The 21,691-nt window shown below is 44.9% G+C and overlaps 1 protein-coding gene across 1 annotated transcript in view; it reads right to left on the bottom strand.

Moving 5' to 3' along the window:
- Window positions 1-1,563: 1,563 nt before the first annotated feature.
- The window catches only part of ireb2 (iron-responsive element binding protein 2), a 38,313-nt gene continuing 18,185 nt past the window's right edge, over window positions 1,564-21,691 (bottom strand). Inside the window, exons 7-22 of the mRNA XM_015952187.3 lie at window positions 20,991-21,174; window positions 20,184-20,323; window positions 19,921-20,092; window positions 19,728-19,828; window positions 19,433-19,549; window positions 16,219-16,378; window positions 15,987-16,122; window positions 8,150-8,234; window positions 7,929-8,085; window positions 7,719-7,843; window positions 4,001-4,105; window positions 3,786-3,928; window positions 2,598-2,745; window positions 2,371-2,493; window positions 2,110-2,295; window positions 1,564-2,034 (exon numbers count right to left, since the gene is read on the bottom strand). Coding sequence (XP_015807673.1) covers window positions 1,873-2,034; window positions 2,110-2,295; window positions 2,371-2,493; window positions 2,598-2,745; window positions 3,786-3,928; window positions 4,001-4,105; window positions 7,719-7,843; window positions 7,929-8,085; window positions 8,150-8,234; window positions 15,987-16,122; window positions 16,219-16,378; window positions 19,433-19,549; window positions 19,728-19,828; window positions 19,921-20,092; window positions 20,184-20,323; window positions 20,991-21,174 — 2,244 coding nt within the window. The 3' untranslated portion in view covers window positions 1,564-1,872. The remainder of the gene's footprint in view (window positions 2,035-2,109; window positions 2,296-2,370; window positions 2,494-2,597; window positions 2,746-3,785; window positions 3,929-4,000; window positions 4,106-7,718; window positions 7,844-7,928; window positions 8,086-8,149; window positions 8,235-15,986; window positions 16,123-16,218; window positions 16,379-19,432; window positions 19,550-19,727; window positions 19,829-19,920; window positions 20,093-20,183; window positions 20,324-20,990; window positions 21,175-21,691) is intronic.

Genomic DNA, 21,691 nt, shown 5'->3' with positions numbered 1-21,691 from the left:
GAAAACACACACACACATTAAAATAATGCTGATAGCGTGGACTAGAAGACGTGATGGTTTACGTATTTAAATGATGATCAGGCTGCTGTAAAATGTAATCTCCATCCACATCCAGACAGAATTATCCTCTGTGTCTCTATTTTCTCTGCCCTTGTCTGGGCTGTTGTAGCTGATGGTGCAGTACCCTTATGAACGGTGAGAGGTACATATAAGTGCAGATAGTTAGAAAAATCTGCAGGGCCACAAACACATTAGGGAAGATGGACTGTATTTTTAGACCAAAAACGATCATGGTTCTATTCATATTACATTATTCATGTGGACCCTCCGGGGATTTAGAGCTGAGAGGCGCAGAGCTCTGATGGTTGATGCGCTCCAGATGTGTCCTGAGCACGGCCACAGTAATTCTCAAAGTGTCGCCACCTCAAAAACAATTTTAACACGTGACGCAATTGTTTGCCGGCCTATATTCTTTTATGTTTTCTGTCTTTTATTTGTGCCTGATGTGTTTTACTGCTGCAGAGCGGAGCGCATCACCGGTTTCGTCCTCCGGTTAATTCAGCACCGGTGCAGCTGGGTGCGCACTCAGCTATTTTTGCGGTCGGTAGATCTTTTTTCACTGCAGTTCAAAGGTAACCCATAAGGTGAATATATATGAAGCCAGGTAGCAGTTTTTCTTTAGGACTGAGAGAAGATGCAGGACGATAATAAACAAGAGACAGGACAGAAAAAAATAATAAAAAACAAGTTAGTTTTTGTACCTGGTGGTTGCAACAAACAGACGCGAGAACAGAAAATTAAATGATTCTTTCAATGTTTAGAGGAGCGGGGAGAGGGCTGAAGCGGAGCAGTATAGATGCAGATACGAGATGTTTAACTTTGAAAATGTGGACGCAATTTTAATTGTCAAAATTTTTCTCCGTTGACTGCTGCACAAAAAAAAAACTGCTGCTTGCTTGGGCCCCTGGTTCAGATTCAGATTTCAGATTTATTGGCCAAGTAAAAGTACATTTACAAGGAATTTGTCTTCGGTAGATGTTCGCTCTCTAAAACATACAACAACCATAATAAATGAGAATAAAAATACCTAAAAACACTAACATGTATACCCACACACATGTTCATTTACGCACACACCTATATACATATACACATACCCCACACACACACGCACGCACACACACACACACACATATCCATAAGCATACTGATTAAGTATTAAAAACTATAGTAAAACGATGGTAAAATAATCTACAGATTCAGGAGAGAAATGGCTGAAGGAAAGAAACTGTTCTTGTGTCTGGTGGTTTTTGTGTACAGTGATCTATAGCGTTCTGTGCCCAGTTTGCCCATATTATAATCCGGCCTTGACAAGGACCAAAATGATCTCAGTTGGTTATTGTTCATCGCGTCACTACTGGACCCTGTCTGGGTCACGTTTCCGGGAGCCGCTGGAACAACAATAAAAGCCTCAAACAGACAATATTTTTTAATAGGAGTTAGACCTTTTGATGGTGCTGGGACACTTAAGTCCATCCAAGCCCCGCCCACACAACACAAACACCTGGTTGGTTCCTTTTATTATAAATTATGTACAATAAGATGCAACACATCATAACCTCACTTCCTGCAGCACACATGACACCTGAGAGGGACAGGTACCATTACACCACAACCAACATCTGTGTAGTCAGACACCAGCAGGAACTTTAACCACTGTGTCCAGCACCAGAAGATGGAGGAGACAGGAGCGTCTTCCTGGATGAGCTCCAAGCTGGGAGTCCATTATTCCTTCTGGAGAGGAGGAGCGCTGAAACACTCCAGACGGAAGAAAATCAGCTTCCTCTGTTAGTTGATGAGGACGGCAGCTGCTCATGGACATGGAGGACATCCAGCTGAGTCGGCCCCGGGTCGAGGGCTGCTCGAGAGCGCCGCTCGAGCCACATACCTAAGAAGCCCTCCATGTTGAAAACAGATAACGTCCTTCTCAGAGTCAAACATGGCGGTGACGCAGAAGGATGTTCCTTTGCTGGTCTGCAAAAGAACCCATAAACATCAGAAAGCTTCTGAGGTGAAAGGACCTGAGTGATTTGGAGCAGAGCCACCTACCTTCACAGTGAGCTGCTGCCTCAGACCCACGCTCTCAGGGACCAGAATGGTGAAGCGCTCCTTCCCACTGAGATCCAGGGAGTCGGCATTTTGGCCAGAGATGAACTGGAGCGGTAAGATTCCCATTCCCACTAGCTGGTTCTTGTGAAGGTTCTCAAAACTTTCTGCGATGACAGCGCGCACCCCCTGCAAGCCCACAGAATCAGAACCAAGTTCTACAAGAGCTCAGGAGGGATTCTGGACATGTGCCCAGCTGATTACCAGCAGGTAGGGTCCTTTAGCCACCCAGTCCCTGGAGCTACCGGAGCCGTAGTCTCTGCCGGCGAGGATGATGAGGGGGACACCGTCTCTCTGGTAACGGTCAGCTGCTTCAAACACATCCATCTGGACCGAGGACACAGACAAGCGTAAGGGTCACCGGTCTGACTGGAACCGGCTCTAGCACGATAAACCAGGACCGAGTCCGCGCTGAGACCCGTACTACTCACGGTCTGGCCCGAAGGAATGTGCAGAGTCTTCGGACCCGGTTTGCCGATTAATCGGTTCTGGAGCTTGATGCTGGCAAACGTTCCTCTGGTCATCACGGCGTCATTCCCCCTGCGAGCGCCATAGGAGTTAAACTGTCGCGGCGTCAGACTGAGAAGAGGAATAAAACAAACCGCTAGATTTAGGGTGTCTCTGGGTTTGAACGAGCCCGATATTAGCTCCTCCCTCCCGCGCTGCCACCTCCCACACATCGTTCTAACAACGTCTAGACCCTCCTTGACTTCCTTTTCTAAAACCACCAGGCTACATTTGTGGAGTCCAGGTTAGCAGACTAGTATCTTGTATTTTATTGACATAAATCAGCTTTATTCATTCATGAGAACTGTTGGAAAAATAACATTACAAAACAATTACTGGAAAGGTTTGTATTAAAGCCTCTTAAAAAGAAGAAAATATCATTTCTGTAGCGCCTCTCAAGATAAAAATCCCGAGTAGTTTCAGAAAAACAAAATGTAAAAATATGAAAGAATTTAGAAAATGATTAAAAATATATTTAAAAAGAGCAAAATATAGACAATTGTGATTAAAATGTAAAGAGTGAAAAGGAAAGAGGGAAATCAGTGGTAGGTAGGGAAGGTCACACAAAAGCCAGCCTGAACAAGTGTTTTCAGCTGCTTTTTAAAGGAGACCACTGAGTCCACTGATCTCAGGCTCAGGGGAGAGACCATTACATGTTCTTCATCTCCATAGTTTTCAGAAGTTTTGGGTCATTTATGTTTCATGTATGGTATTTATAACACCTGAACACTATGAAAAAGTCACATCGCTGCTTATAGGGCAGGGTCTGAGGGAACAGGCCAGCTGATCCAGATCTGGCCCAAAAGGATGGAGACCCCTGCTCCAAACTATTAATACAAGTTAGTTCCAAAGCTGTGTGGCAGCCATCTTGAATATGACCAGAGTCATTAAGAAGTAGGACTTCTAGGCAGAAGCTCTTCTGTTCTTCCACTGTGTGAAGAGGATGCTCTGGTGCACACGAGGAGTCAGGAACTGTTTCTCGTTTATCTTTCATTGCCTGTGATCCTGTGAAATATCATGACTGAATCGTGCTATCTCAGTTCCACAATGGTGCAGCCCTACCAGCTCATATGAACTAAACGATCCCACACCTGCGTGTTTCATCAACCCACCGTTTGCTCAGCAGGTACTTGGCAGCAGCGCTGGCCCTGGCAATGCTGCCTGCTGGTGAGATGTGGTCCGTGGTCACTTTGTCTCCCAGGAAGAGTAAGGCGTGAGCGTTTTCTATTGGCTGAGCAGCCGGAACGTCTTTACTCTGCAAACATTTGTAATAAGGAAGAGGTGAACAGTTTCAGGAAGCAAGGAGACGAAAGACAAGAGGACCTACCAGTCTGCTAAAAAACGGTGGTGGGTGGATATACGTGGACTTGAAGTCCCAGGAGAAAACAACAGAGTCCGGACATTCCAGGTTGTTCCAAAACGTGTTCCCCTTCTGAAACAAGCACATTTGTTATGAAAATGGATGCTTCATAGTGACATCTTCTACCTACAGCAGGATGCTAGAGTGTGTATGAATGGATGGTTGCTGCCATAAAACATCAGCCATATAGGAGACACACAGAGAGAAGCTCCTCCTTCAGCAGCCCTAAACACCTCCTGGAGCTTCTGATGACAGTCTGGATTCTGGACTTTACAGAACATCTCTAGTTCCTTCAGGTCTGACACTCCTGAGCATGGACAGCTCCCTAAAGGCGCTTACACATCAGCGTCGGCACGGCCCCATACGGTACCCAAAGGCACCAGAATTTGATTTATCACACAGGTCAGATTTGCGCTAATGTGTAAGCACCATAACTCACACCACAGACGTTCATTAACAATCAGGTCTGGGGACTGAGATGGCCATTCCAGAACCTTCTACTTGTTCCTCTGCCTGAGTAGATGCTGAGGGCCGTAGTTGTTGAAAGGTCCCGCCCCGCTGCAGCTTTGTCACTGATTCCTGGACACTGGTCTCCAGAATCTGCTGATACTGAGGGGAATCCATGCGTCTCTCTGCTTTAACAAGATTCCCACACAGCCCACAGCATGATGGAACCACCACCGTGTTTCACTACAGTAGCAGGTGTTTTCTGTGTTCTTGTTCCTCCATGCAAATAACTGTTTTAGCTTCATCAGTCCACAGAACTTTACTAATGAAGCTGGCTAGTCCAGATGTGCTTTGGCCGACCTCCAGCTGCTCTGTTCAAGCTGTGGGTGGAGAAAGGGCCTTCTCTGCATCACTCTCACATACAGCATCTCCTTGTGCTGTTGAACGAAGCAGCGAGACACCATCTGCAGCCAGATGATGCTGTAGGCCTCTGGTGCTGGTCTGTGTGGACTCTGTTCTCCTGTCTATCCCAGATGTTTCTGTCATCTAAGCCTTAACTTGAACTGTGCCTGTGGCCTTCCACCTCCTCGGTGTGTTCCTAACGGTGGACAGCTGGGATCTCGGACAGCTGTCTCAGGCCCAATCTCAGTACTCGCACTGCGCCCTGCGGACTTCAGCAAAGTGCACTTGGAGAAAGTGTGCAGTAGGGTTCGAGTGCGTAGTACACAAGTGTGCAGATGATTGCAGAATTGAGACAGAGAGCATTGCATCACCGATCACAACGCATGCCGGGATGCTGGTCGCTGTGAAACATTTTTCAAAAACCTTTATTATGTTTATGTTTATTTATTTAGCAGACACTTTTATCCAAAGCGACTTACAATTTATAACCTGTAGGGCATGTTGTGATCTGTGGGGGAAACCGGAGTACCCGGAGGAAACCCACGCATGCATGGGGAGAACACGCAACTCCACGCAGAAAGGCCGCAGCCGAGTTTTGAACCTGCAACCTTCGTGCTGCGAGGCAACAGTGCTAACAACTGCGCCACCATGCAGTTAACAACTCTCAAACAAACATTTGAAATAAATGTAACTTCATTGCTGCTTTGTCTAAAACATTCAGAGCATCAACTAATCATCCTAAAATGAACTCATTTCATTAGAAAATACATATTTTCAGAAAAGGAACTTGACCCTTTTCTCCTGCAGCAATGTCTTGTGGGTAATACCCTTGCCTGAGGTCCGCATCGCTGTGGACTTGGGTGAAGTGCAGATTAAGGGTGCAATGGGGGCGTGGCCAACTTCCACACTTGAGAATCGGGACACCCTACGCACTCGCACCGCTGGCCAGGAACGCACTGTAGCGACATGAATGGCCTCATTTGTGACCCAAAGGTCACACTTCCTCAGCTGGGTCAAGCTGTCCTGGCTGTACTTCTATCTACAGATTATCCTTCACAGGAGACGCGAAGACTGCTGGAAACCATCTTTAATCTGAACGGCCTTACCATATCTTGACTTCCTTTGCCTCCACAGCAAGACAAGGACTTTATCACGTTCCAGAAGAATCATTTATAATAAACTCTTTTTACTGTTAAATCACCAAAGGTTCATTATAAATGTATTTAATTACTGAAATGAATTATTATTCTGTGGTTAATAATTATTTATGATAATCAGAAATGTTTAATCATGACAAGTGTATTATTTGCATCCTCACACAGTCTCCATGTTAAATGGTAACCTTGCACTCACATAACCTTTTATCACATGACAACCCAGAACTTTCTGTCTCTGAGAGGGCGTGTTCCGAGGTATGTTAAGTCCCACCCTCTAACATGTCAAAATCTAATTAGTTAGAATAAGATTACCGGCCGTCTATTAAAACATAACTCCTCAGTTCAAGTTCAGTTCTTGAGCTCACCAAATTCTCTCCGTGGCAACCAGAGTCCAGAGGATCGAGTCGGCCGTTCGAAACCTCTACTAAAGCTTTTCTGTCACGCCGATAGAATTGCTTCAACAGAAACGCCATCTGCAGCACAAGCTGATGCAAAACTCCTTCAGTTATTTTAAGACTCAAAACCATCCACCTGTGTCACCTGCGACATCTCTAGGACCAGAGTCGGTACAACTGGTCTTCCCTACCAGACCGAGTACCCAGAGGCTGATCAACATCCTCCCTTGACCTCCGGATCTGAACAGAGAGTCATCTGAACGGTGAGGTAGACACTTCCGACAGATTGCGCCTGAATGCCTTTTATTAAGAAATAATTTAGCTTAACTGCAAACCAAATTCTTTCACCCAGAACGCGTTTTTCTCTCTCTAAGATAAAAAAAACCTGAGACCTAATCCAAACATCCAAACACACACATTTCATGTTTAGTTTTCATCCAGACATGAATTGTTTTAATACCAAGTTTTAATACCAAAGCCTTTTATAAATTGTCATTTATGAATTGTCTTTTAAACAGTCATCTTTCAATTGTTAGTAATACATTCTTAACTTTTTAAATCTGACTCTTCTTTGAAATAAAACACAGAGTGGTGTATATTGATCACTGATGAGCAAAGATATCTTTAGATCTTCTGAGTTAATAAATAAACTTTTGCTATTAATTTAAATCTCTTAAATTAAATATTAAACTTTTGATTAAATATAGACCAAGCCAGTTGGTGTATGAACTTCTATCGATTATATAAATATCCGTGGATATATATATATATATATATATATATATATATATATATATATATATATATATATATATATATATGATATAAGTTTCATTGCCTATTTGTTTGATCTTACTGAGGGTTTAACAAAGCTGAATCGCAACAGCAGTTAGTCTAGTTACGTAGATTAACAACGCTACGACACAAATGAAGGGTGCGAGTATCGGGTTTGGGCCTGAGTCCTCCCCTAAAGCGCTCCTGTCTCTGCTTCAGCACACCTGATTTACATCGGAGTAGCCAGACCCCTGACCTGAATCATGATGGAGAACAATCTGTGTGTTCAGCTCAGACCTTCAGACAAAACCCTTAAATATTCTGTCATACCTGGAGTCACCTGTGTGTGGAGGTCAAAGGTCACTGAGTTTTGGAACCAATAAAAGGCCCACATTCATGCAGTAGCCTAACTGTGTCTAAACTGTGCCGCTCCTATAGGAGGTGGTTAAGTTTGTACAGGAGAATCGTGAAGATCCACAGGCTGCTCATCCCTCTGAACAACCACACTACCTCCATCCTTCTCTTCAGATCCTTAAAGATGGAGGAGATGACTGTGTCCTCCTCAGTCTGCTGGACCTCCTCTCTGGATGGCCAGATGTCCCGGAGATACACCTCCTCCCCTCCTGGTGTCAGACCTGTCCCAGCAAATCACACACACACACACACACGTTCGGTCTCTGGAAACCCTCTATGAGCTCCAGCTTTTAGATTGCTCCTCACCCAGTGGCTCCTTCTCAAAGTCGATTCCCACCGTTCCTGCTATGGCATACGCCACCACCAGGGGTGGGGGGGCCAGGTAGTTGGCGCGTACACAGTCACACAGGCGGCCTTCGAAGTGCCGGTTCCCAGACAGCACACCACAGGCCACCAAGTCCCCCTGAAACACACCAACAGCTCAGCCCGTGCTCTCAGCCGGACACTGCACAGGTACACACTTTTACCTTTCTTATGGCGTCAACGACAGCTTCCGGTAAAGGAGCCATGTTCCCAACGCAGGTGGCACAGCCGTAGCCAATCACCTCAAAGCTGCCACACACAAACATCAGCCTAGTGAGTCATCACACGTAGTGGTGCAACGGAGCAAGAAAGTCACGGTTTTGTGTCACGAATCAAATCATTTCAGATCAGCAGAGAAGAAGAAAAGATGAAGTTCTGACACGGGTCGGCACCCTCTCTTGGCCGGGAGCTACTTTTACACAATGAAAGAACAGAAGAGCTTCTGCCATACGATTCATTCACATCCATACTCTCCATGTGTGAATAATTTAGGGCTGGGCCGTAATGGGCGCTGTGGCAAGGCCAGACTCTTAACACGAGATAGAAAAATGTCACCGTTAATCTACTCTCAAAGTTGGGTTGGGCTCTATAAGCTAGGACTGCCCCTCCTTGCCTTTTGTGGAAGTAACATAAAAATCTGATTATTGTACATATCACTTGGCAAATATGTTCAAGTGGAAATACGCAGATTCACCGCGGGGGCTAACCCAGCAGGGATGAGTAACGGCAGCTGAAAGGGCACTACTACGCTTCCACAGACACACCCAGGAGGAAAATGTGGTCTCTACACATACTACATTAACTACATGGACTCTCGGCGTACCAAGCATTCTTCTGAGCGGAGACGAAGGTTAGCGCTGATCGGCAACGCACTGCAGACTCATGCACGGCCGCAGTAACATTCTCAAAGTGGCGCCATCAAAACACATATAACACACGACCCTTCATGTCCGCTCATGTTCTCCGGTACGTTCTGTCTTTATCCATGCCTGACGTGCTCCGTGGCAGCAGAACTCGTCACCCATTGTCTTCACCTGACTGGTGCAGCCGTTCACGCACTGCGCTGTTCTGCGGTGGTTAGATGCCTTTGATCTGCTTAGTTAAAGTAACTGCTGAGGTGAAAAAGGAGGAAGCCAGGCACCTTCGAAACTCAGTCCCACCCAGGGCCGTATCAAGGCCTTTTGGGGACCAAGGCAGCAGAGCGCCCCCGGATGCCTCGGTGTAGTTCGTACCCTGCCAGACCAGATTCCCTGTTTCAACCGATCCTCCCATTTTAATAATAAACAACAACAGAGCTCAGGAGTAAAACACGAGTCTGAATCCTCCCATGCGGGGAAGTCATCAGACCCACAGATCAGCTCAAGAGGCTGAGGAAAAGCTTTATTTTATTATTGTCGATAATAAAACACACCAAAGCACCATTTTATTTGTAGTCATTCGCTTCGATGAGCAAGAGAAAATCAGGGAAAATAATTCAACGAATCAGGAAAAGAGAAAGAAATGTTCTTCACTTTAGTTCTAACTGTTTACACTTTTGTTTGTTTGTCACGTTTAGTTGTCCATTATATAAATACCTTCAGCTTTAGTCATTTAGAGAATTTTTGTGTTTCTTTGTTTGGAAAAATATTCTCAACAATTATTTGAAAGGTTTTATACTTTTCAAACTAAGTTTTGAATGTGAAACTTTAATGAAATCACATTATATAGTTTTTAGAAATAATTTTATTTAACGATTTCTCAGTTTGTGAAGTATTTTGAAAACAGGAGATAAGCCCCTGGTCTAATGCACCACCTGGCCTGTTCTCAAACACTTCCTGTTAGGCATGACTTATGTAGCACACACACATTATGAATGCCTTTGGCAAAATTAAAATGAGCCACTTTAATCTAGATTAATTCCAAGATTACAGTGAGATTAATCTAGATTTAAAAAATAATCTTTGCCCACCCCTAGTAAATATGTTTCTATGTTAACAAACTTAGTTTTCACTACCCGAGTTCTCTGTGGTTTTGAAAACATCAAGTACCGTAATTTCTGGACTACAAGTCGCACTTTTTTTCATAGTCTGGCTGGTCCTGCGACTTATATACCAAATTATGTATAGCGCACTGCTGCGGGCCGGCTCCGGACAAGGAATGAGCTCCTCTGCCTCATCATCACCAGCTGGAGCCTGTGGCGGGGTGATGCGGCCCCCCCTCCCCCCGTTTCTGGGAGGGTTTGAAACACCGCCATCCTCTGCTGGAGACCGTGGTTCGCTGCTGCGCCCCGATTGTTCATTCTGTTATTGTTACCGGTACTTGTCTCGCAATGTGCAATGCTTGGTCTAAGATTTTGTAAGAAAAGTAATAACATTTCCCCCCAAAATGCGACTTAATAGTCCAGTGTGACTTATGCATGTTTTTTTCTTCTTCATTATACATTTTATGGCTGGTGCGACTTATACTCCGGAAAATACGGTACAAGGAAGATATGGACATTCTGAAAATCAAAGTAAACAAAACATTTAGTTTATGAACTAATCAGATAAGTTCAGATAATGAATAACTGAACTAGTCTGTGTGAATGACGTGGCATTTGGATCAGTAACATAAGTTTACAGCTAGCCTGTTCCCTCAGACCTTGCCCTAAGCAGCAATGTGAATTTTTCAGTGTTCAGGTATTTAGTCATAAATGACCCAAAACTTCTGAAAACTATGGAGATAAAGAACATGTAATGCTCTTTAAGAGGCTTTAATACAAACCTTTCCAGTAATTGTTTTGTAATGTTTATTTTTCCAACAGTTCTCATAGATTAATAAAGCTGAAATATGTCAATAAAGTACAAGATAAATGGGATGAAAACACAACATAGTTTGAACTGAAGTAAAAATGTAAAAACACAAATAACATTTCTTCATGCTTTCCGGATTCATTTAATAATTTTTATGTTTTTTTGCTCATGAAAGTTACGTTTCGCTTCAATAACTGCTGGTTTTCTGTTGACAATATTAAAATAAGGTTGGATGTTGATCCTTCTTCTCTGGATCAGTTGATCTGCGGTTGTGCAACAGAGCAGAGAGCTTTAAAAATCCCGTTTCTGTAGTAACAGGGAGTGCAGAATTATTAGGCAAATGAGTATTTTGTCCACATCATCCTCTTCATGCATGTTGTCTTACTCCAAGCTGTATAGGCTCGAAAGCCTACTACCAATGAAGCATATTAGGTGATGTGCATCTCTAATGAGAAGGGGTGTGGTCTAATGACATCAACACCCTATATCAGGTGTGCATAATTATTAGGCACCTTCCTTTCCTTTGGCAAAATGGGTCAAAAGAAGGACTTGACAGGCTCAGAAAGGTAAAAAATAGTGAGATATCTTGCAGAGGGATGCAGCAGTCTTAAAACTGCAAAGCTTCTGAAGCGTGATCATCGAACAATCAAGCGTTTCATTCAAAATAGTCAACAGGGTCGCAAGAAGCGTGTGGACAAACCAAGGCACAAAATAAAGCCTGATTCATGCTTCTCCGTCTGCGTCCGCAGCTCCGCAAGGACGGACGGAGTCGAGCTCTCTTTTCTAAACATCCGTCAGTCGAGACGGACAACGCAAGCTTGTGATTGGCCAGGACGCCGCTGTTGTCTACAGCGCCGCCATTGCGCCCTCAAAAACATAAAGAGAGCCGAGGATAACCAGCGGCAGACACGGAGAAGCTTGAAGAACACCTCGTGAAAAAACTCATGAATGTTTAATCCCCTCGTGACTGGAGGAGTGAAAAGATGCGCAGCAAGTGTTTTATTTGTGGATGGAAATGACAGGAAACGTGGGTTTAGAGGTGGTGAGCGCATGAAGAGGTGGAGGAGAATGAGAGACAAATTTGTCTGTGTTAAAAGTCTCTTATATACAAAACACAATATAAACACACCATCTTGGACCGATACATGACAGGGTACCACAGAACAGCGCTATGCCCTCTGTTGTCCTTCCGGAGAATTGCTTTGCAACGCTCTCCAGGAGAGGGAGAAGTATGAGACCAAAACGCTTCCGTCAATCCGTGCGTGTCTGTCCCTTGCGGAGCTGACGGAGAAGCATGAACCAGGCTTAACTGCCCATGAACTGAGAGAAGTCAAGCGTGCAGCTGCCAAGATGCCACTTGCCACCAGTTTGGCCATATCTCAGAGCTGCAACATCACTGGAGTGCCCAAAAGCACAAGGTGTGCAATACTCAGAGACATGGCCAAGGTAAGAAAGGCTGAAAGACGACCACCACTGAACAAGACACACAAGCTGAAACATCAAGACTGGGCCAAGAAATATCTCAAGACTGATTTTTCTAAGGTTTCATGGACTGATGAAACGAGAGTGAGTCTTGATGGACCAGATGGATGGGCCCGTGGCTGGATTGGTAAAGAGCAGAGAGCTCCAGTCCGACTCAGACGCCAGCAAGGTGGAGGTGGAGTACTGGTTTGGGCTGGTATCATCAAAGATGAGCTTGTGGGGCCTTTTCGGGTTGAGGATGGAGTCGAGCTCAACTCCCAGTACTACTGCCAGTTTCTGGAAGACACCTTCTTCAAGCAGTGGTACAGGAAGAAGTCTGCATCCTTCAAGAAAAACATGATTTTCATGCAGGACAATGCTCCATCACACGCGTCCAAGTACTCCACAGCGTGGCTGGCAAGAAAGGGTATAAAAGAAGAAAAACTAATGACATGGCCTCCTTGTTCACCTGATCTGAACCCCATTGAGAACCTGTGGTCCATCATCAAATGTGAGATTTACAAGGAGGGAAACCCGTACACCTCTCTGAACAATGTCTAGGAGGCTGTGGTTGCTGCTGCACGCAATGTTGATGGTGAACAGATCAAAACACAGACAGAATCCATGGATGGCAGGCTTTTGAGTGTCCTTGCAAAGAAAGGTGGCCAAATTGGTCGCTGATTTGTTTTTGAATGTCAGAAATGTATATTTGGGAATGTGGAGATGTTATATTGGTTTCACAGGTAAAAATAAATAATTGAAATGGGTATATATTTGTTTTTTGTTAAGTTGCCTAATAATTATGAACAGTAATAGTCACCTGCACACACAGATATTCCCCTAAAATAAATATAACTAAAAACTACTTCCAAAAACATTCAGCTTTGGTATTAATGAGTGTTTTGGGTTCATTGAGAACATGGTTGTTGTTCAATAATAAAATAATTCCTCAAAAATTTAACTTGCCTAATAATTCTGCTCTCCCTGTAAATGGGACAATCAGCTGAAACTAAATCTCAGTTGTCCAGAGTGTAGAGCCTGTGTTCATAACCAACAGCGTTTGATCTGCGTTAACGAGCCGTTACCACAGATAGGACTTTACAGACTTCCAGATGTTCTTCTGAAACCAGGTTTGTATGAGCGACGCCACCCCGGCATTCTTAGAAGGACATCTTCATCCACCTGCAGCTGCTGAGATCAGAAACGAGGATACGAGCTGCAACCTGAACACTTCATCTGTGTATTTCTACTAGAACGCGCCTGCCAGTAATCCCATTTTTATATTACTTCCACTAAAAGCTCATTTTAGATGAGATGTTACAGAACACGGGAAAGGCTGGCCCTCGTTGGTTGGGAGTCAGGCAGGATGCTCGCTGGCTGCTTCCAGACCAGGAGACCCTGGTTTTAATGTTGATTAATACAAACAGCATTCAGCTCAAGACTCATTTAATGCTGTTACCTTCTGTGATATCTGTAATCTCAAAGATTGTTATAACTGAATGATTCTTACTGTGTAGGGTGACCATGTCACATTGGTCAGTAAGAATGTTCTCACAGATATCCGGAACGTTCATTTCCACCAGGAACAACAGGTTACAGACATGTCTGTCTAACTAATTAGTTAGGGCTGCAGCTATCCAATATCTTAGTATTCGAGTATTCTATCGAATCTTCCATCGATTAATCGAGTAATCTATTTGACGACGTTTCAAGTGAAACGAGATCATGGCCTGCTGCAAAAATATGAAAATAAAAAGCAAAATGATAAAAGACTCAATAATACATAATTAAGTGGTGTTGTCTAGTTCCCTCTCTCCCAGCTGATATTTATAGTTAATAAATATTTTATGGAACAACATTTGACTTACATTTCAGACACAATCTAGGTTTGTGTTGACCTCATCCTAGTCAAAGTAACATATTTAAAAATATCCACACATAATGAGTAGAATTTCATTACTTCATTAACATGTTCAGTAGAAGCTACTGGAAATGCTAACATTTATGTTAAACTGTAATGGTGACATGCCTATTACGCACGGGTTAACAGTAATCCTGTTTAATTATGTTCACAGATATATGCTACAGTGGCTTGCCGTATCCCTGCAGCGCTGCAGACAGCTAATGAACGGGATGATAGGACTTTTCTTCTGCTTGTTGAATAGATGTTCTTAGATTCACGGCCATCGTGTTTCTTCTGAGCCCGCTTGTTAGTGAGCCCGCTACCTGCTAGCATTAGCTAGTCTGCCCACAGTTACTCTTTAGATACCAAACTCTGGACCGTCTCTGCCTCTGTTGTCCTCCACAGCTCGTGGAGTAGCTCAGTGTGCCGGTAGAAGCATCTTCCTTACATGATAATTACACATTTATGGGTCTCTGTTCTGGTCTGCCTCTGTCTGCTCTGCTGCTGCATCAGATGAGCTGCACACATCGATTGTTACATAAACGTTGCACAACACGACGAATCGATGACAAAAAGTGTTGCCAACGAATTTCTTCATAGACTTTTACTGACTTTATCGATTTGTTGTTGCAGCCCTAATCTCTTAACTTAATTCCTTATTATGGATATCCTTAATTATCATTTCTATAGTAACAACATAGCTGTTGATGCCTTTGTTTGCTATTCTGACTAACGAGATTAGTTCTAGGATAAATTACATAAAAGAAAGGCTTACAGAGGTCTGATAGCTGACTAAATGGTAAAACGGCTTGCTCTACACATTTCCTGTTTTCACTCGGGTCCTCGCCTCTCTGAAGCACTGTTTATGTCTCTTTCCTCCCCGTTTACAGATCAGGCCCCACCAACATTTCAGGTCCCAACACGTTAACCTACAATTGTCCCAGGCACTGTGAACGCACCACCCTCGCCCTGCTCTACAGCGATCAGGGGTGTGAGCGGCGCTGCGGCCTCAGGCTAGAGGTGTGTGTGTGTGTTTGTGTGTGAGTGGGCGCGACTGTGTGTGTTCATGTGTGTGTATGTATGTGTGTGTGTGTGTGTGTGTGTGCGCGCGCGAGTGTGCGACTGTGTTTGTGTGTTCGTGTGTGAGTGTGCGCAAGTGTGTGTGTTCATGTGTGTGTGTGTATGTGTGTGTTTGTGTGTTCGTGTGTGAGAGTGTGTGTGTGTGTGTGTGTGTGTGCGACTGTGTTTGTGCGTTCGTGTGTGAGTGTGCGCGAGTGTGTGTGTGTTCATGTGTGTGTGTGTTCGTTTGTGTATGTGTGTGCACGTGTGTTTGCGACTGTGTTTGTGTGTTCGTGTGTGTATGTGTGTGTGTGTGTGTTCATGTATGTGTGTGTGTTCGTGTGTGTATTTATGTATGTATGTGTGTGTTTGTGTGTGTATGTATGTGAGTGTGTGTGTATGTGTGTGTGTTCGTGTGTGTATGTGTGTGTATATGTGTGTGTGTGTTCATATGCGTGTGTGTGTATGTGCGCGCGACTGTGTGTGTGTGTGTTCGTGTGTGTGTGTGTGTGTGTGTGCGCGACTGTGTTTGTGTGTGTGTGTGTGTGTGTGCGCGACTGTTTGTGTGTTCGTGTGTGTGTGTGTGTACGTTTCCACCACCCAAACCCTAACCCTACCCAGCCACTGCACACCGCATCAGTGAGTTAGCTCTGGTCAGTCAGAGGTGGCAGCCATCTTTAAATGGGTTGGCTCCACAGTGAACCAGTTGTAGACGAACATCCGTTTCATTCATTGTGACTGGTAACATGAGACCATTAGCCAACGGCAGTAACGCCTGCTCACTACGGTGGCCGTGTTTAGACCCACCCCAGCTGCTTTAAGTAAGGCAGTACTCCACTGGTGCTGAGGTAGTGGGTCACCATGCCGCTCCCAGGGGCCAGGCTGGTCTGGATGTAGGGTCGGACCACAAGCCCCGCCTCCACAGCCTTCTTGGCCAGTAGACCTGTCAGGAACAAACATTGCTGATGTTTGTGGATGGGTGAAGAGGTTTAGGATCCTTTCTACCTGAATGTTGGAACGACGAAAGAGCATTACTAACCTGCAGTCAGCATGACCGACGGATTACAGTTGTTGGTGCAGCTGATAACAGCGGCGATCACCACGGCGCCATGGGCCAGCCTATACTCCTGACCACAGTGCAGGAGTGGAACTTGGATCTTCTGCTTCTCCTTGGAGATGTGAAAGCCTTTAAAACCCACCTGAGACAAAAGAGAAGACTCAACAACAGAACAAACCTAGGGCTGCTCACTTCATCAAAGTCTAATCACAATTACCGTCTGGGTTTTAACGGTTATAAAATGATTATTTGCTCCTTCCTGGTGGTGTACAAATCAAGCGCACCTCTCACGCCACGTTGACAACTTAGTAACTTTGTCACTATTTCTAACAACTCGTCAGACCCCTTCCTGACTTCTGTTTCCTAAAAGCACCAGCGAACAACCAGGCTACATTTCTGAACACTCTTAGCTGCTTTCTGTATAGATTTGCCGTCAATATTCTCAGCAGGTGAGTAAAACACTCAGCTGCGCTCCAGACCGTCTCACAACTCCGGACACTGGGAAAGGGAATGAGCAGCATGATCACGTAACGTCGACTGACCAGTCATAGACCTTCCTCGGTGGAGGTCACACACTAAAAGTAGCTACATAACTCTCCTACATGGTCTCTGTGCTGCTGGACAGGGCTACATAATTCCTACGCAGCAGGTTCTGGAAGTTCACCACACCACAGCTGTTTCTATTTCATGTTACAGACCTTGTTACATGTTCTGTGTACCACATGCGTGGCGCTTTGTTGCAGACTTTTGCAACTCCGTAGCTTTCCACGCTGTAATCTCTCCGATTACTGGCTGGAAACATCTTTAATAATCCAAAGTAGGACATATTTTAGTATTAAACAGTAAAACTCAAAGGTTGCAGTTGCTTACCTTATACAACATGCGTGCTTATACAAGCTGATAGCCACAAGTTAGTTGCACTGAAATATTTCAACGCCTAATTAATCAAAAATAATAAAAACATATTTAAATAAGTGTTTATTGGTAATGATTTATTTTGTGTATTGCAACAGGTGGTTCAAGAATGTAATATTAAGCAGGCTTAAAGCACATGTGGGTAACTAACTTATACATTACCTGCAGCTCCCTGGTGGCTCATGTCCACATCGTGATTGCAGATGAAGCTGAATGCTTGCTCAGGTAGTTTAGAGGGTCACAAGCATGGCCGCCATTTTTATTTGATTTTTTTCTCATTCATTTGGAAACTGTTTTATTTGATTAATTTCTTGTTGTTTGTTTTGTAAAAAGCTGAATTGGTTCCCTTTCTAGTTTCTAACTTGGAAAGGTTCATTCCGGCTGATTTTCCACTTCCTGCATCTTTAATCTGCTCTGATTATAAAATGTTTTGCTTGATGGGTGACCAAAATAAACTGCTAACATAAACGAAGCTACTGTGTATAAACCTGTAGGACTGAATAACATGTTGCTGACATGATAATCCAAACTCACAATACATCAAAGAAGAACGTTGTCTTCTGTGGACTTTCACTGATCTACTAAAGGATTCACACTTACCAGCTGTCTGGTATGGGTTTTACTGTTACTGTAGAACAGTCTGGTCCAGGTTTGGAGAGTCTAGTGTTGTAGGTTTGAGCTGGACCAGATCTACGGTGGACCAGATCTACGGTGGACCAGATCTACGGTGGACCAGATCTACGGTGGACCAGATCTACGCTGGACCAGATCTGCGGTGGACCAGATCTACGGTGGACCAGAGCTACGGTGGACCAGAGCTACGGTGGACCAGATCTACAGTGGACCAGAGCTACGGTGGACCAGATCTGCGGTGGACCAGAGCTACGGTGGACCAGATCTACAGTGGACCAGATCTGCGGTGGACCAGATCTACGGTGGACCAGATCTAAGGTGAACCAGAGCTACGGTGAACCAGATCTGCGGTGGACCAGATCTACGGTGGACCAGATCTACGGTGGGCCAGATCTGCGGTGGACCAGATCTACAGTGGACCAGAACTACGGTGGACCAGATCTAAGGTGGACCAGACCTAAGGTGGACCAGATCTACGATGGACCAGATCTAAGGTGAACCAGATCTAAGGTGAACCAGATCTACGGTGGACCAGATCTACGGTGGACCAGATCTAAGGTGAACCAGAGCTACGGTGAACCAGATCTGCGGTGGACCAGATCTACGGTGGACCAGATCTACGGTGGGCCAGATCTGCGGTGGACCAGATCTACGGTGGACCAGAACTACGGTGGACCAGATCTAAGGTGGACCAGATCTAAGGTGGACCAGATCTACGATGGACCAGATCTACGATGGACCAGATCTAAGGTGAACCAGATCTAAGGTGAACCAGATCTAAGGTGAACCAGATCTACGGTGGACCAGATCTATGGTGGACCAGATCTACGGTGGACCAGATCTACAGTGGACCAGAACTACGGTGGACCAGATCTAAGGTGGACCAGATCTAAGGTGGACCAGATCTAAGGTGGACCAGATCTACGATGGACCAGATCTACGATGGACCAGATCTAAGGTGAACCAGATCTAAGGTGAACCAGATCTAAGGTGAACCAGATCTACGGTGGACCAGATCTATGGTGGACCAGATCTACGGTGGACCAGATGAAACTTGTGTAACAGACCAAATAAAGGTTTCATAAAAGTCTTAAGGACTCTGCTGTTAGTTTTAAATAATCTAGTTAAGGTCTGAAGAGTCTAGGTGTAGACTAATGGTTCTCTTTTGTTTTCTGTAATAATTAAATATGTTGTTCTCATTAAAAAACACTACAGGTCAGGCAGAATTGATTTTCTCCGCTCTTCCAAGATGACTGGCTTAAACTTCTTCACCACGCTGCTGAGTCGTGTTGCAGACATGAGCACCAGATGTGCTTTTGCTACAGAGCTCATGTATCTGGAGCTTTTTACGTAGTTTAGAGGGGTGAGTCGTACCGGCGTAATTAGATGCCAAATAGCGTACTTGCCACACAAAACGCGTACGGGTTGGCAGGTCTGATGTATAATTACACTGCATGGCTCTCTTTTGTTGTATTGGCTGGGTAAACAAGTCTTATATAATTCAGATCTCAGTTTCAGCCAAAAATAATGGTGATCATTTTGGCCATAATCAAGCAGCTCTAAACCAACCAAATCTCCATCAACAATGATTCAACCTGAACCCAAAGCTCCTGATTGTGGCAGGATTATCCAGGTTTCTGCACGTTACCTTCTCATCAAGACAGCTCTGGAAGTCCTCCTTCATTCTGCTGACAGCCACTCTGTCTTGTGGCCTTTTGGGTCCACTGATGTAGGGCACCATGGAGCTCAAGTTGATCTCAATCACCTGCACAAACACCAGTGGCTTCAGCTGACCTGAACCGCAGCTCTCTTGATAATTAGGAAGGACTTTCCATCACTTACTAAACAGCTCTGGACAAAGACTAAACTGTTTAGAGTAAAAACATCCTTAAACATCCCACAGAAGATCTTAAAATGATAAAAAAAAAAAAAACTTGGATCACCTCTGAGTACTGAGGGTCTTCTTGGGGTTTTTCGTAGCTTCGGAAAAGATGTACAGCCTTCATGTAAGACTCCACTAGTTCAAGCTTCTCCTGTGAGAAATCTGGATGAAAGAAAAAGGAAGAAGCACCAAAATGAATCCCCGGCCATGGAAACATGAACCTGTCAGTACCGTGGGCTGTTGGAGGGACTCACTCGTCTTTTTAAAGTGCTTGAGTGCCACTGCGTCGACAGGGAAGAAGCTGACAGTAGCGTTGTATTCTGGGCACATGTTGGCGATGGTGGTCCGGTCAGGAACGGATAGCTGGGAGACACCCGGTCCAAAGAACTCCACAAACTTCCCCGAGACACCAGCCTGACGCAGGTGCTAAAGAATCAGGAGTACTTAGACTAGTAATGGGGAGTCACGTTTGCTTCTGTGATGTGTGTGAGAAACAACGTTTTCAGGAGATGTTCACCTTGGTGATGCCCAGGACGATGTCGATGGACGTGCTCAGGGGGTTAATGGAGCCCACCAGTTTACAGCCCACTACCTGAGGAAGGGTCAGAGACACCGGCTGGCCCAGCATAACTGCCTCCGACTCGATTCCTCCGACACCTGGTGGGAGGATCAAGCACAAGCCCAGATGTGTGTAACACTCGGTCAGCCACGGGTTTCATGTTGGGTTGGTTAAATCCTAGTTTATGCTTCTCCGGCAGCTCAGAGAGAGAGACGAACGCATTGACGGAGACGTTTCGCCTTCGGATGTCTCCTTGTCCTGGGAAGTGTTGCAAAGCAATTCCCCGTCAGGACAACAGAGGGCGTAGCGCTGTTCGGGGTATCCTGTCATGTATCGGGTCCAGGATGGTGTGTAGCTCTTGTGTTTTTGCATTTAAGAAACTTTTTAACACGGATTAATTTGTTCCTCATCCTCCCTCCACCTCTTCATGCCCACGTCACCTCTAAACCCACGTTTGCCATCATTTCCATCCACCAATGAGACGCTTGCTGCGTAACTTGTCACTCCTCCAGTCACGGGGGTTTCAGCGAGGTATTCTTCAAGCATCTCCGTGTCTGCCGCTAGAAATCTTTGGCTCTCGTTATGCTTTTGAGGGCGCAATGGCAACGCTGTTGACAACTTTAAAGGAAGTGTCGTCCTGACCAATCACAAGCTTGCTTTGTGCGTCCTGTTTGACGGATGTTTAGAAAGGTGTGCTCGACTGCGTTGCATTTCTCCATTCCGACGCAGAAGCATAAACTAGTTAACAGTCTGAAGATGATTTACCCCAGCCAAGGATGCTCAGGCCATTGACCATGGTGGTGTGAGAGTCGGTTCCCACTACGCTGTCGGGGTAGATCCAACCATCGCTGACCTGCACTACCCTGGATAGATACTCCAGGTTCACCTGGTGGACAGCACCAACATCTGGAGGAACCACGTTGACATTCTTAAAGGCCTTGGAGCACCACTGTTTCATGAAGAGAGTAAAAATGTTAAAACTCAACAGGTTTATTGCTTCTTTTAGAGAAACTTTTTTAAGTTACCTACTTTTCTTACTTAAGACCAGGATGGAGGTTTGATTTTGTATTTTGCCTGTTTATTACTCGGTACTATGGTATGATGGATATCCAAGAATAACCATAGTATTGCTATATTACTGTACTTAAAATCTGCAGCAAACTGAATACCTGTAGGAAGTGTGGTCCATTTCAATGTAAACAAACCCAGAGGCCATGGTGACTCCACAGCTCAATGCTACAGCCTGACAAAATCACTTCAGCTGCTAGACACTCATGCTGCTGCTTTACCCTCACAGCCCATGGATGGAGCAGTTGTAGGACGTTGGAACCCAAATACGTTCTGTTAACGGCTATAGAGATGGTGGTACATGAGCAAATGAGCCAAACCATGGCTTAGACACAACATCTGGCTTCTTCTCTGAATCAGTCATGGACCTAAAAAGCTAATCAGCTGGTGGGCAAACA

This window comes from Nothobranchius furzeri, chromosome 14 (genome assembly GCF_043380555.1).
Source record: "Nothobranchius furzeri strain GRZ-AD chromosome 14, NfurGRZ-RIMD1, whole genome shotgun sequence".
Taxonomy (NCBI): domain Eukaryota; kingdom Metazoa; phylum Chordata; class Actinopteri; order Cyprinodontiformes; family Nothobranchiidae; genus Nothobranchius; species Nothobranchius furzeri.
This window is presented reverse-complemented; position numbering and strand designations above follow the sequence as displayed.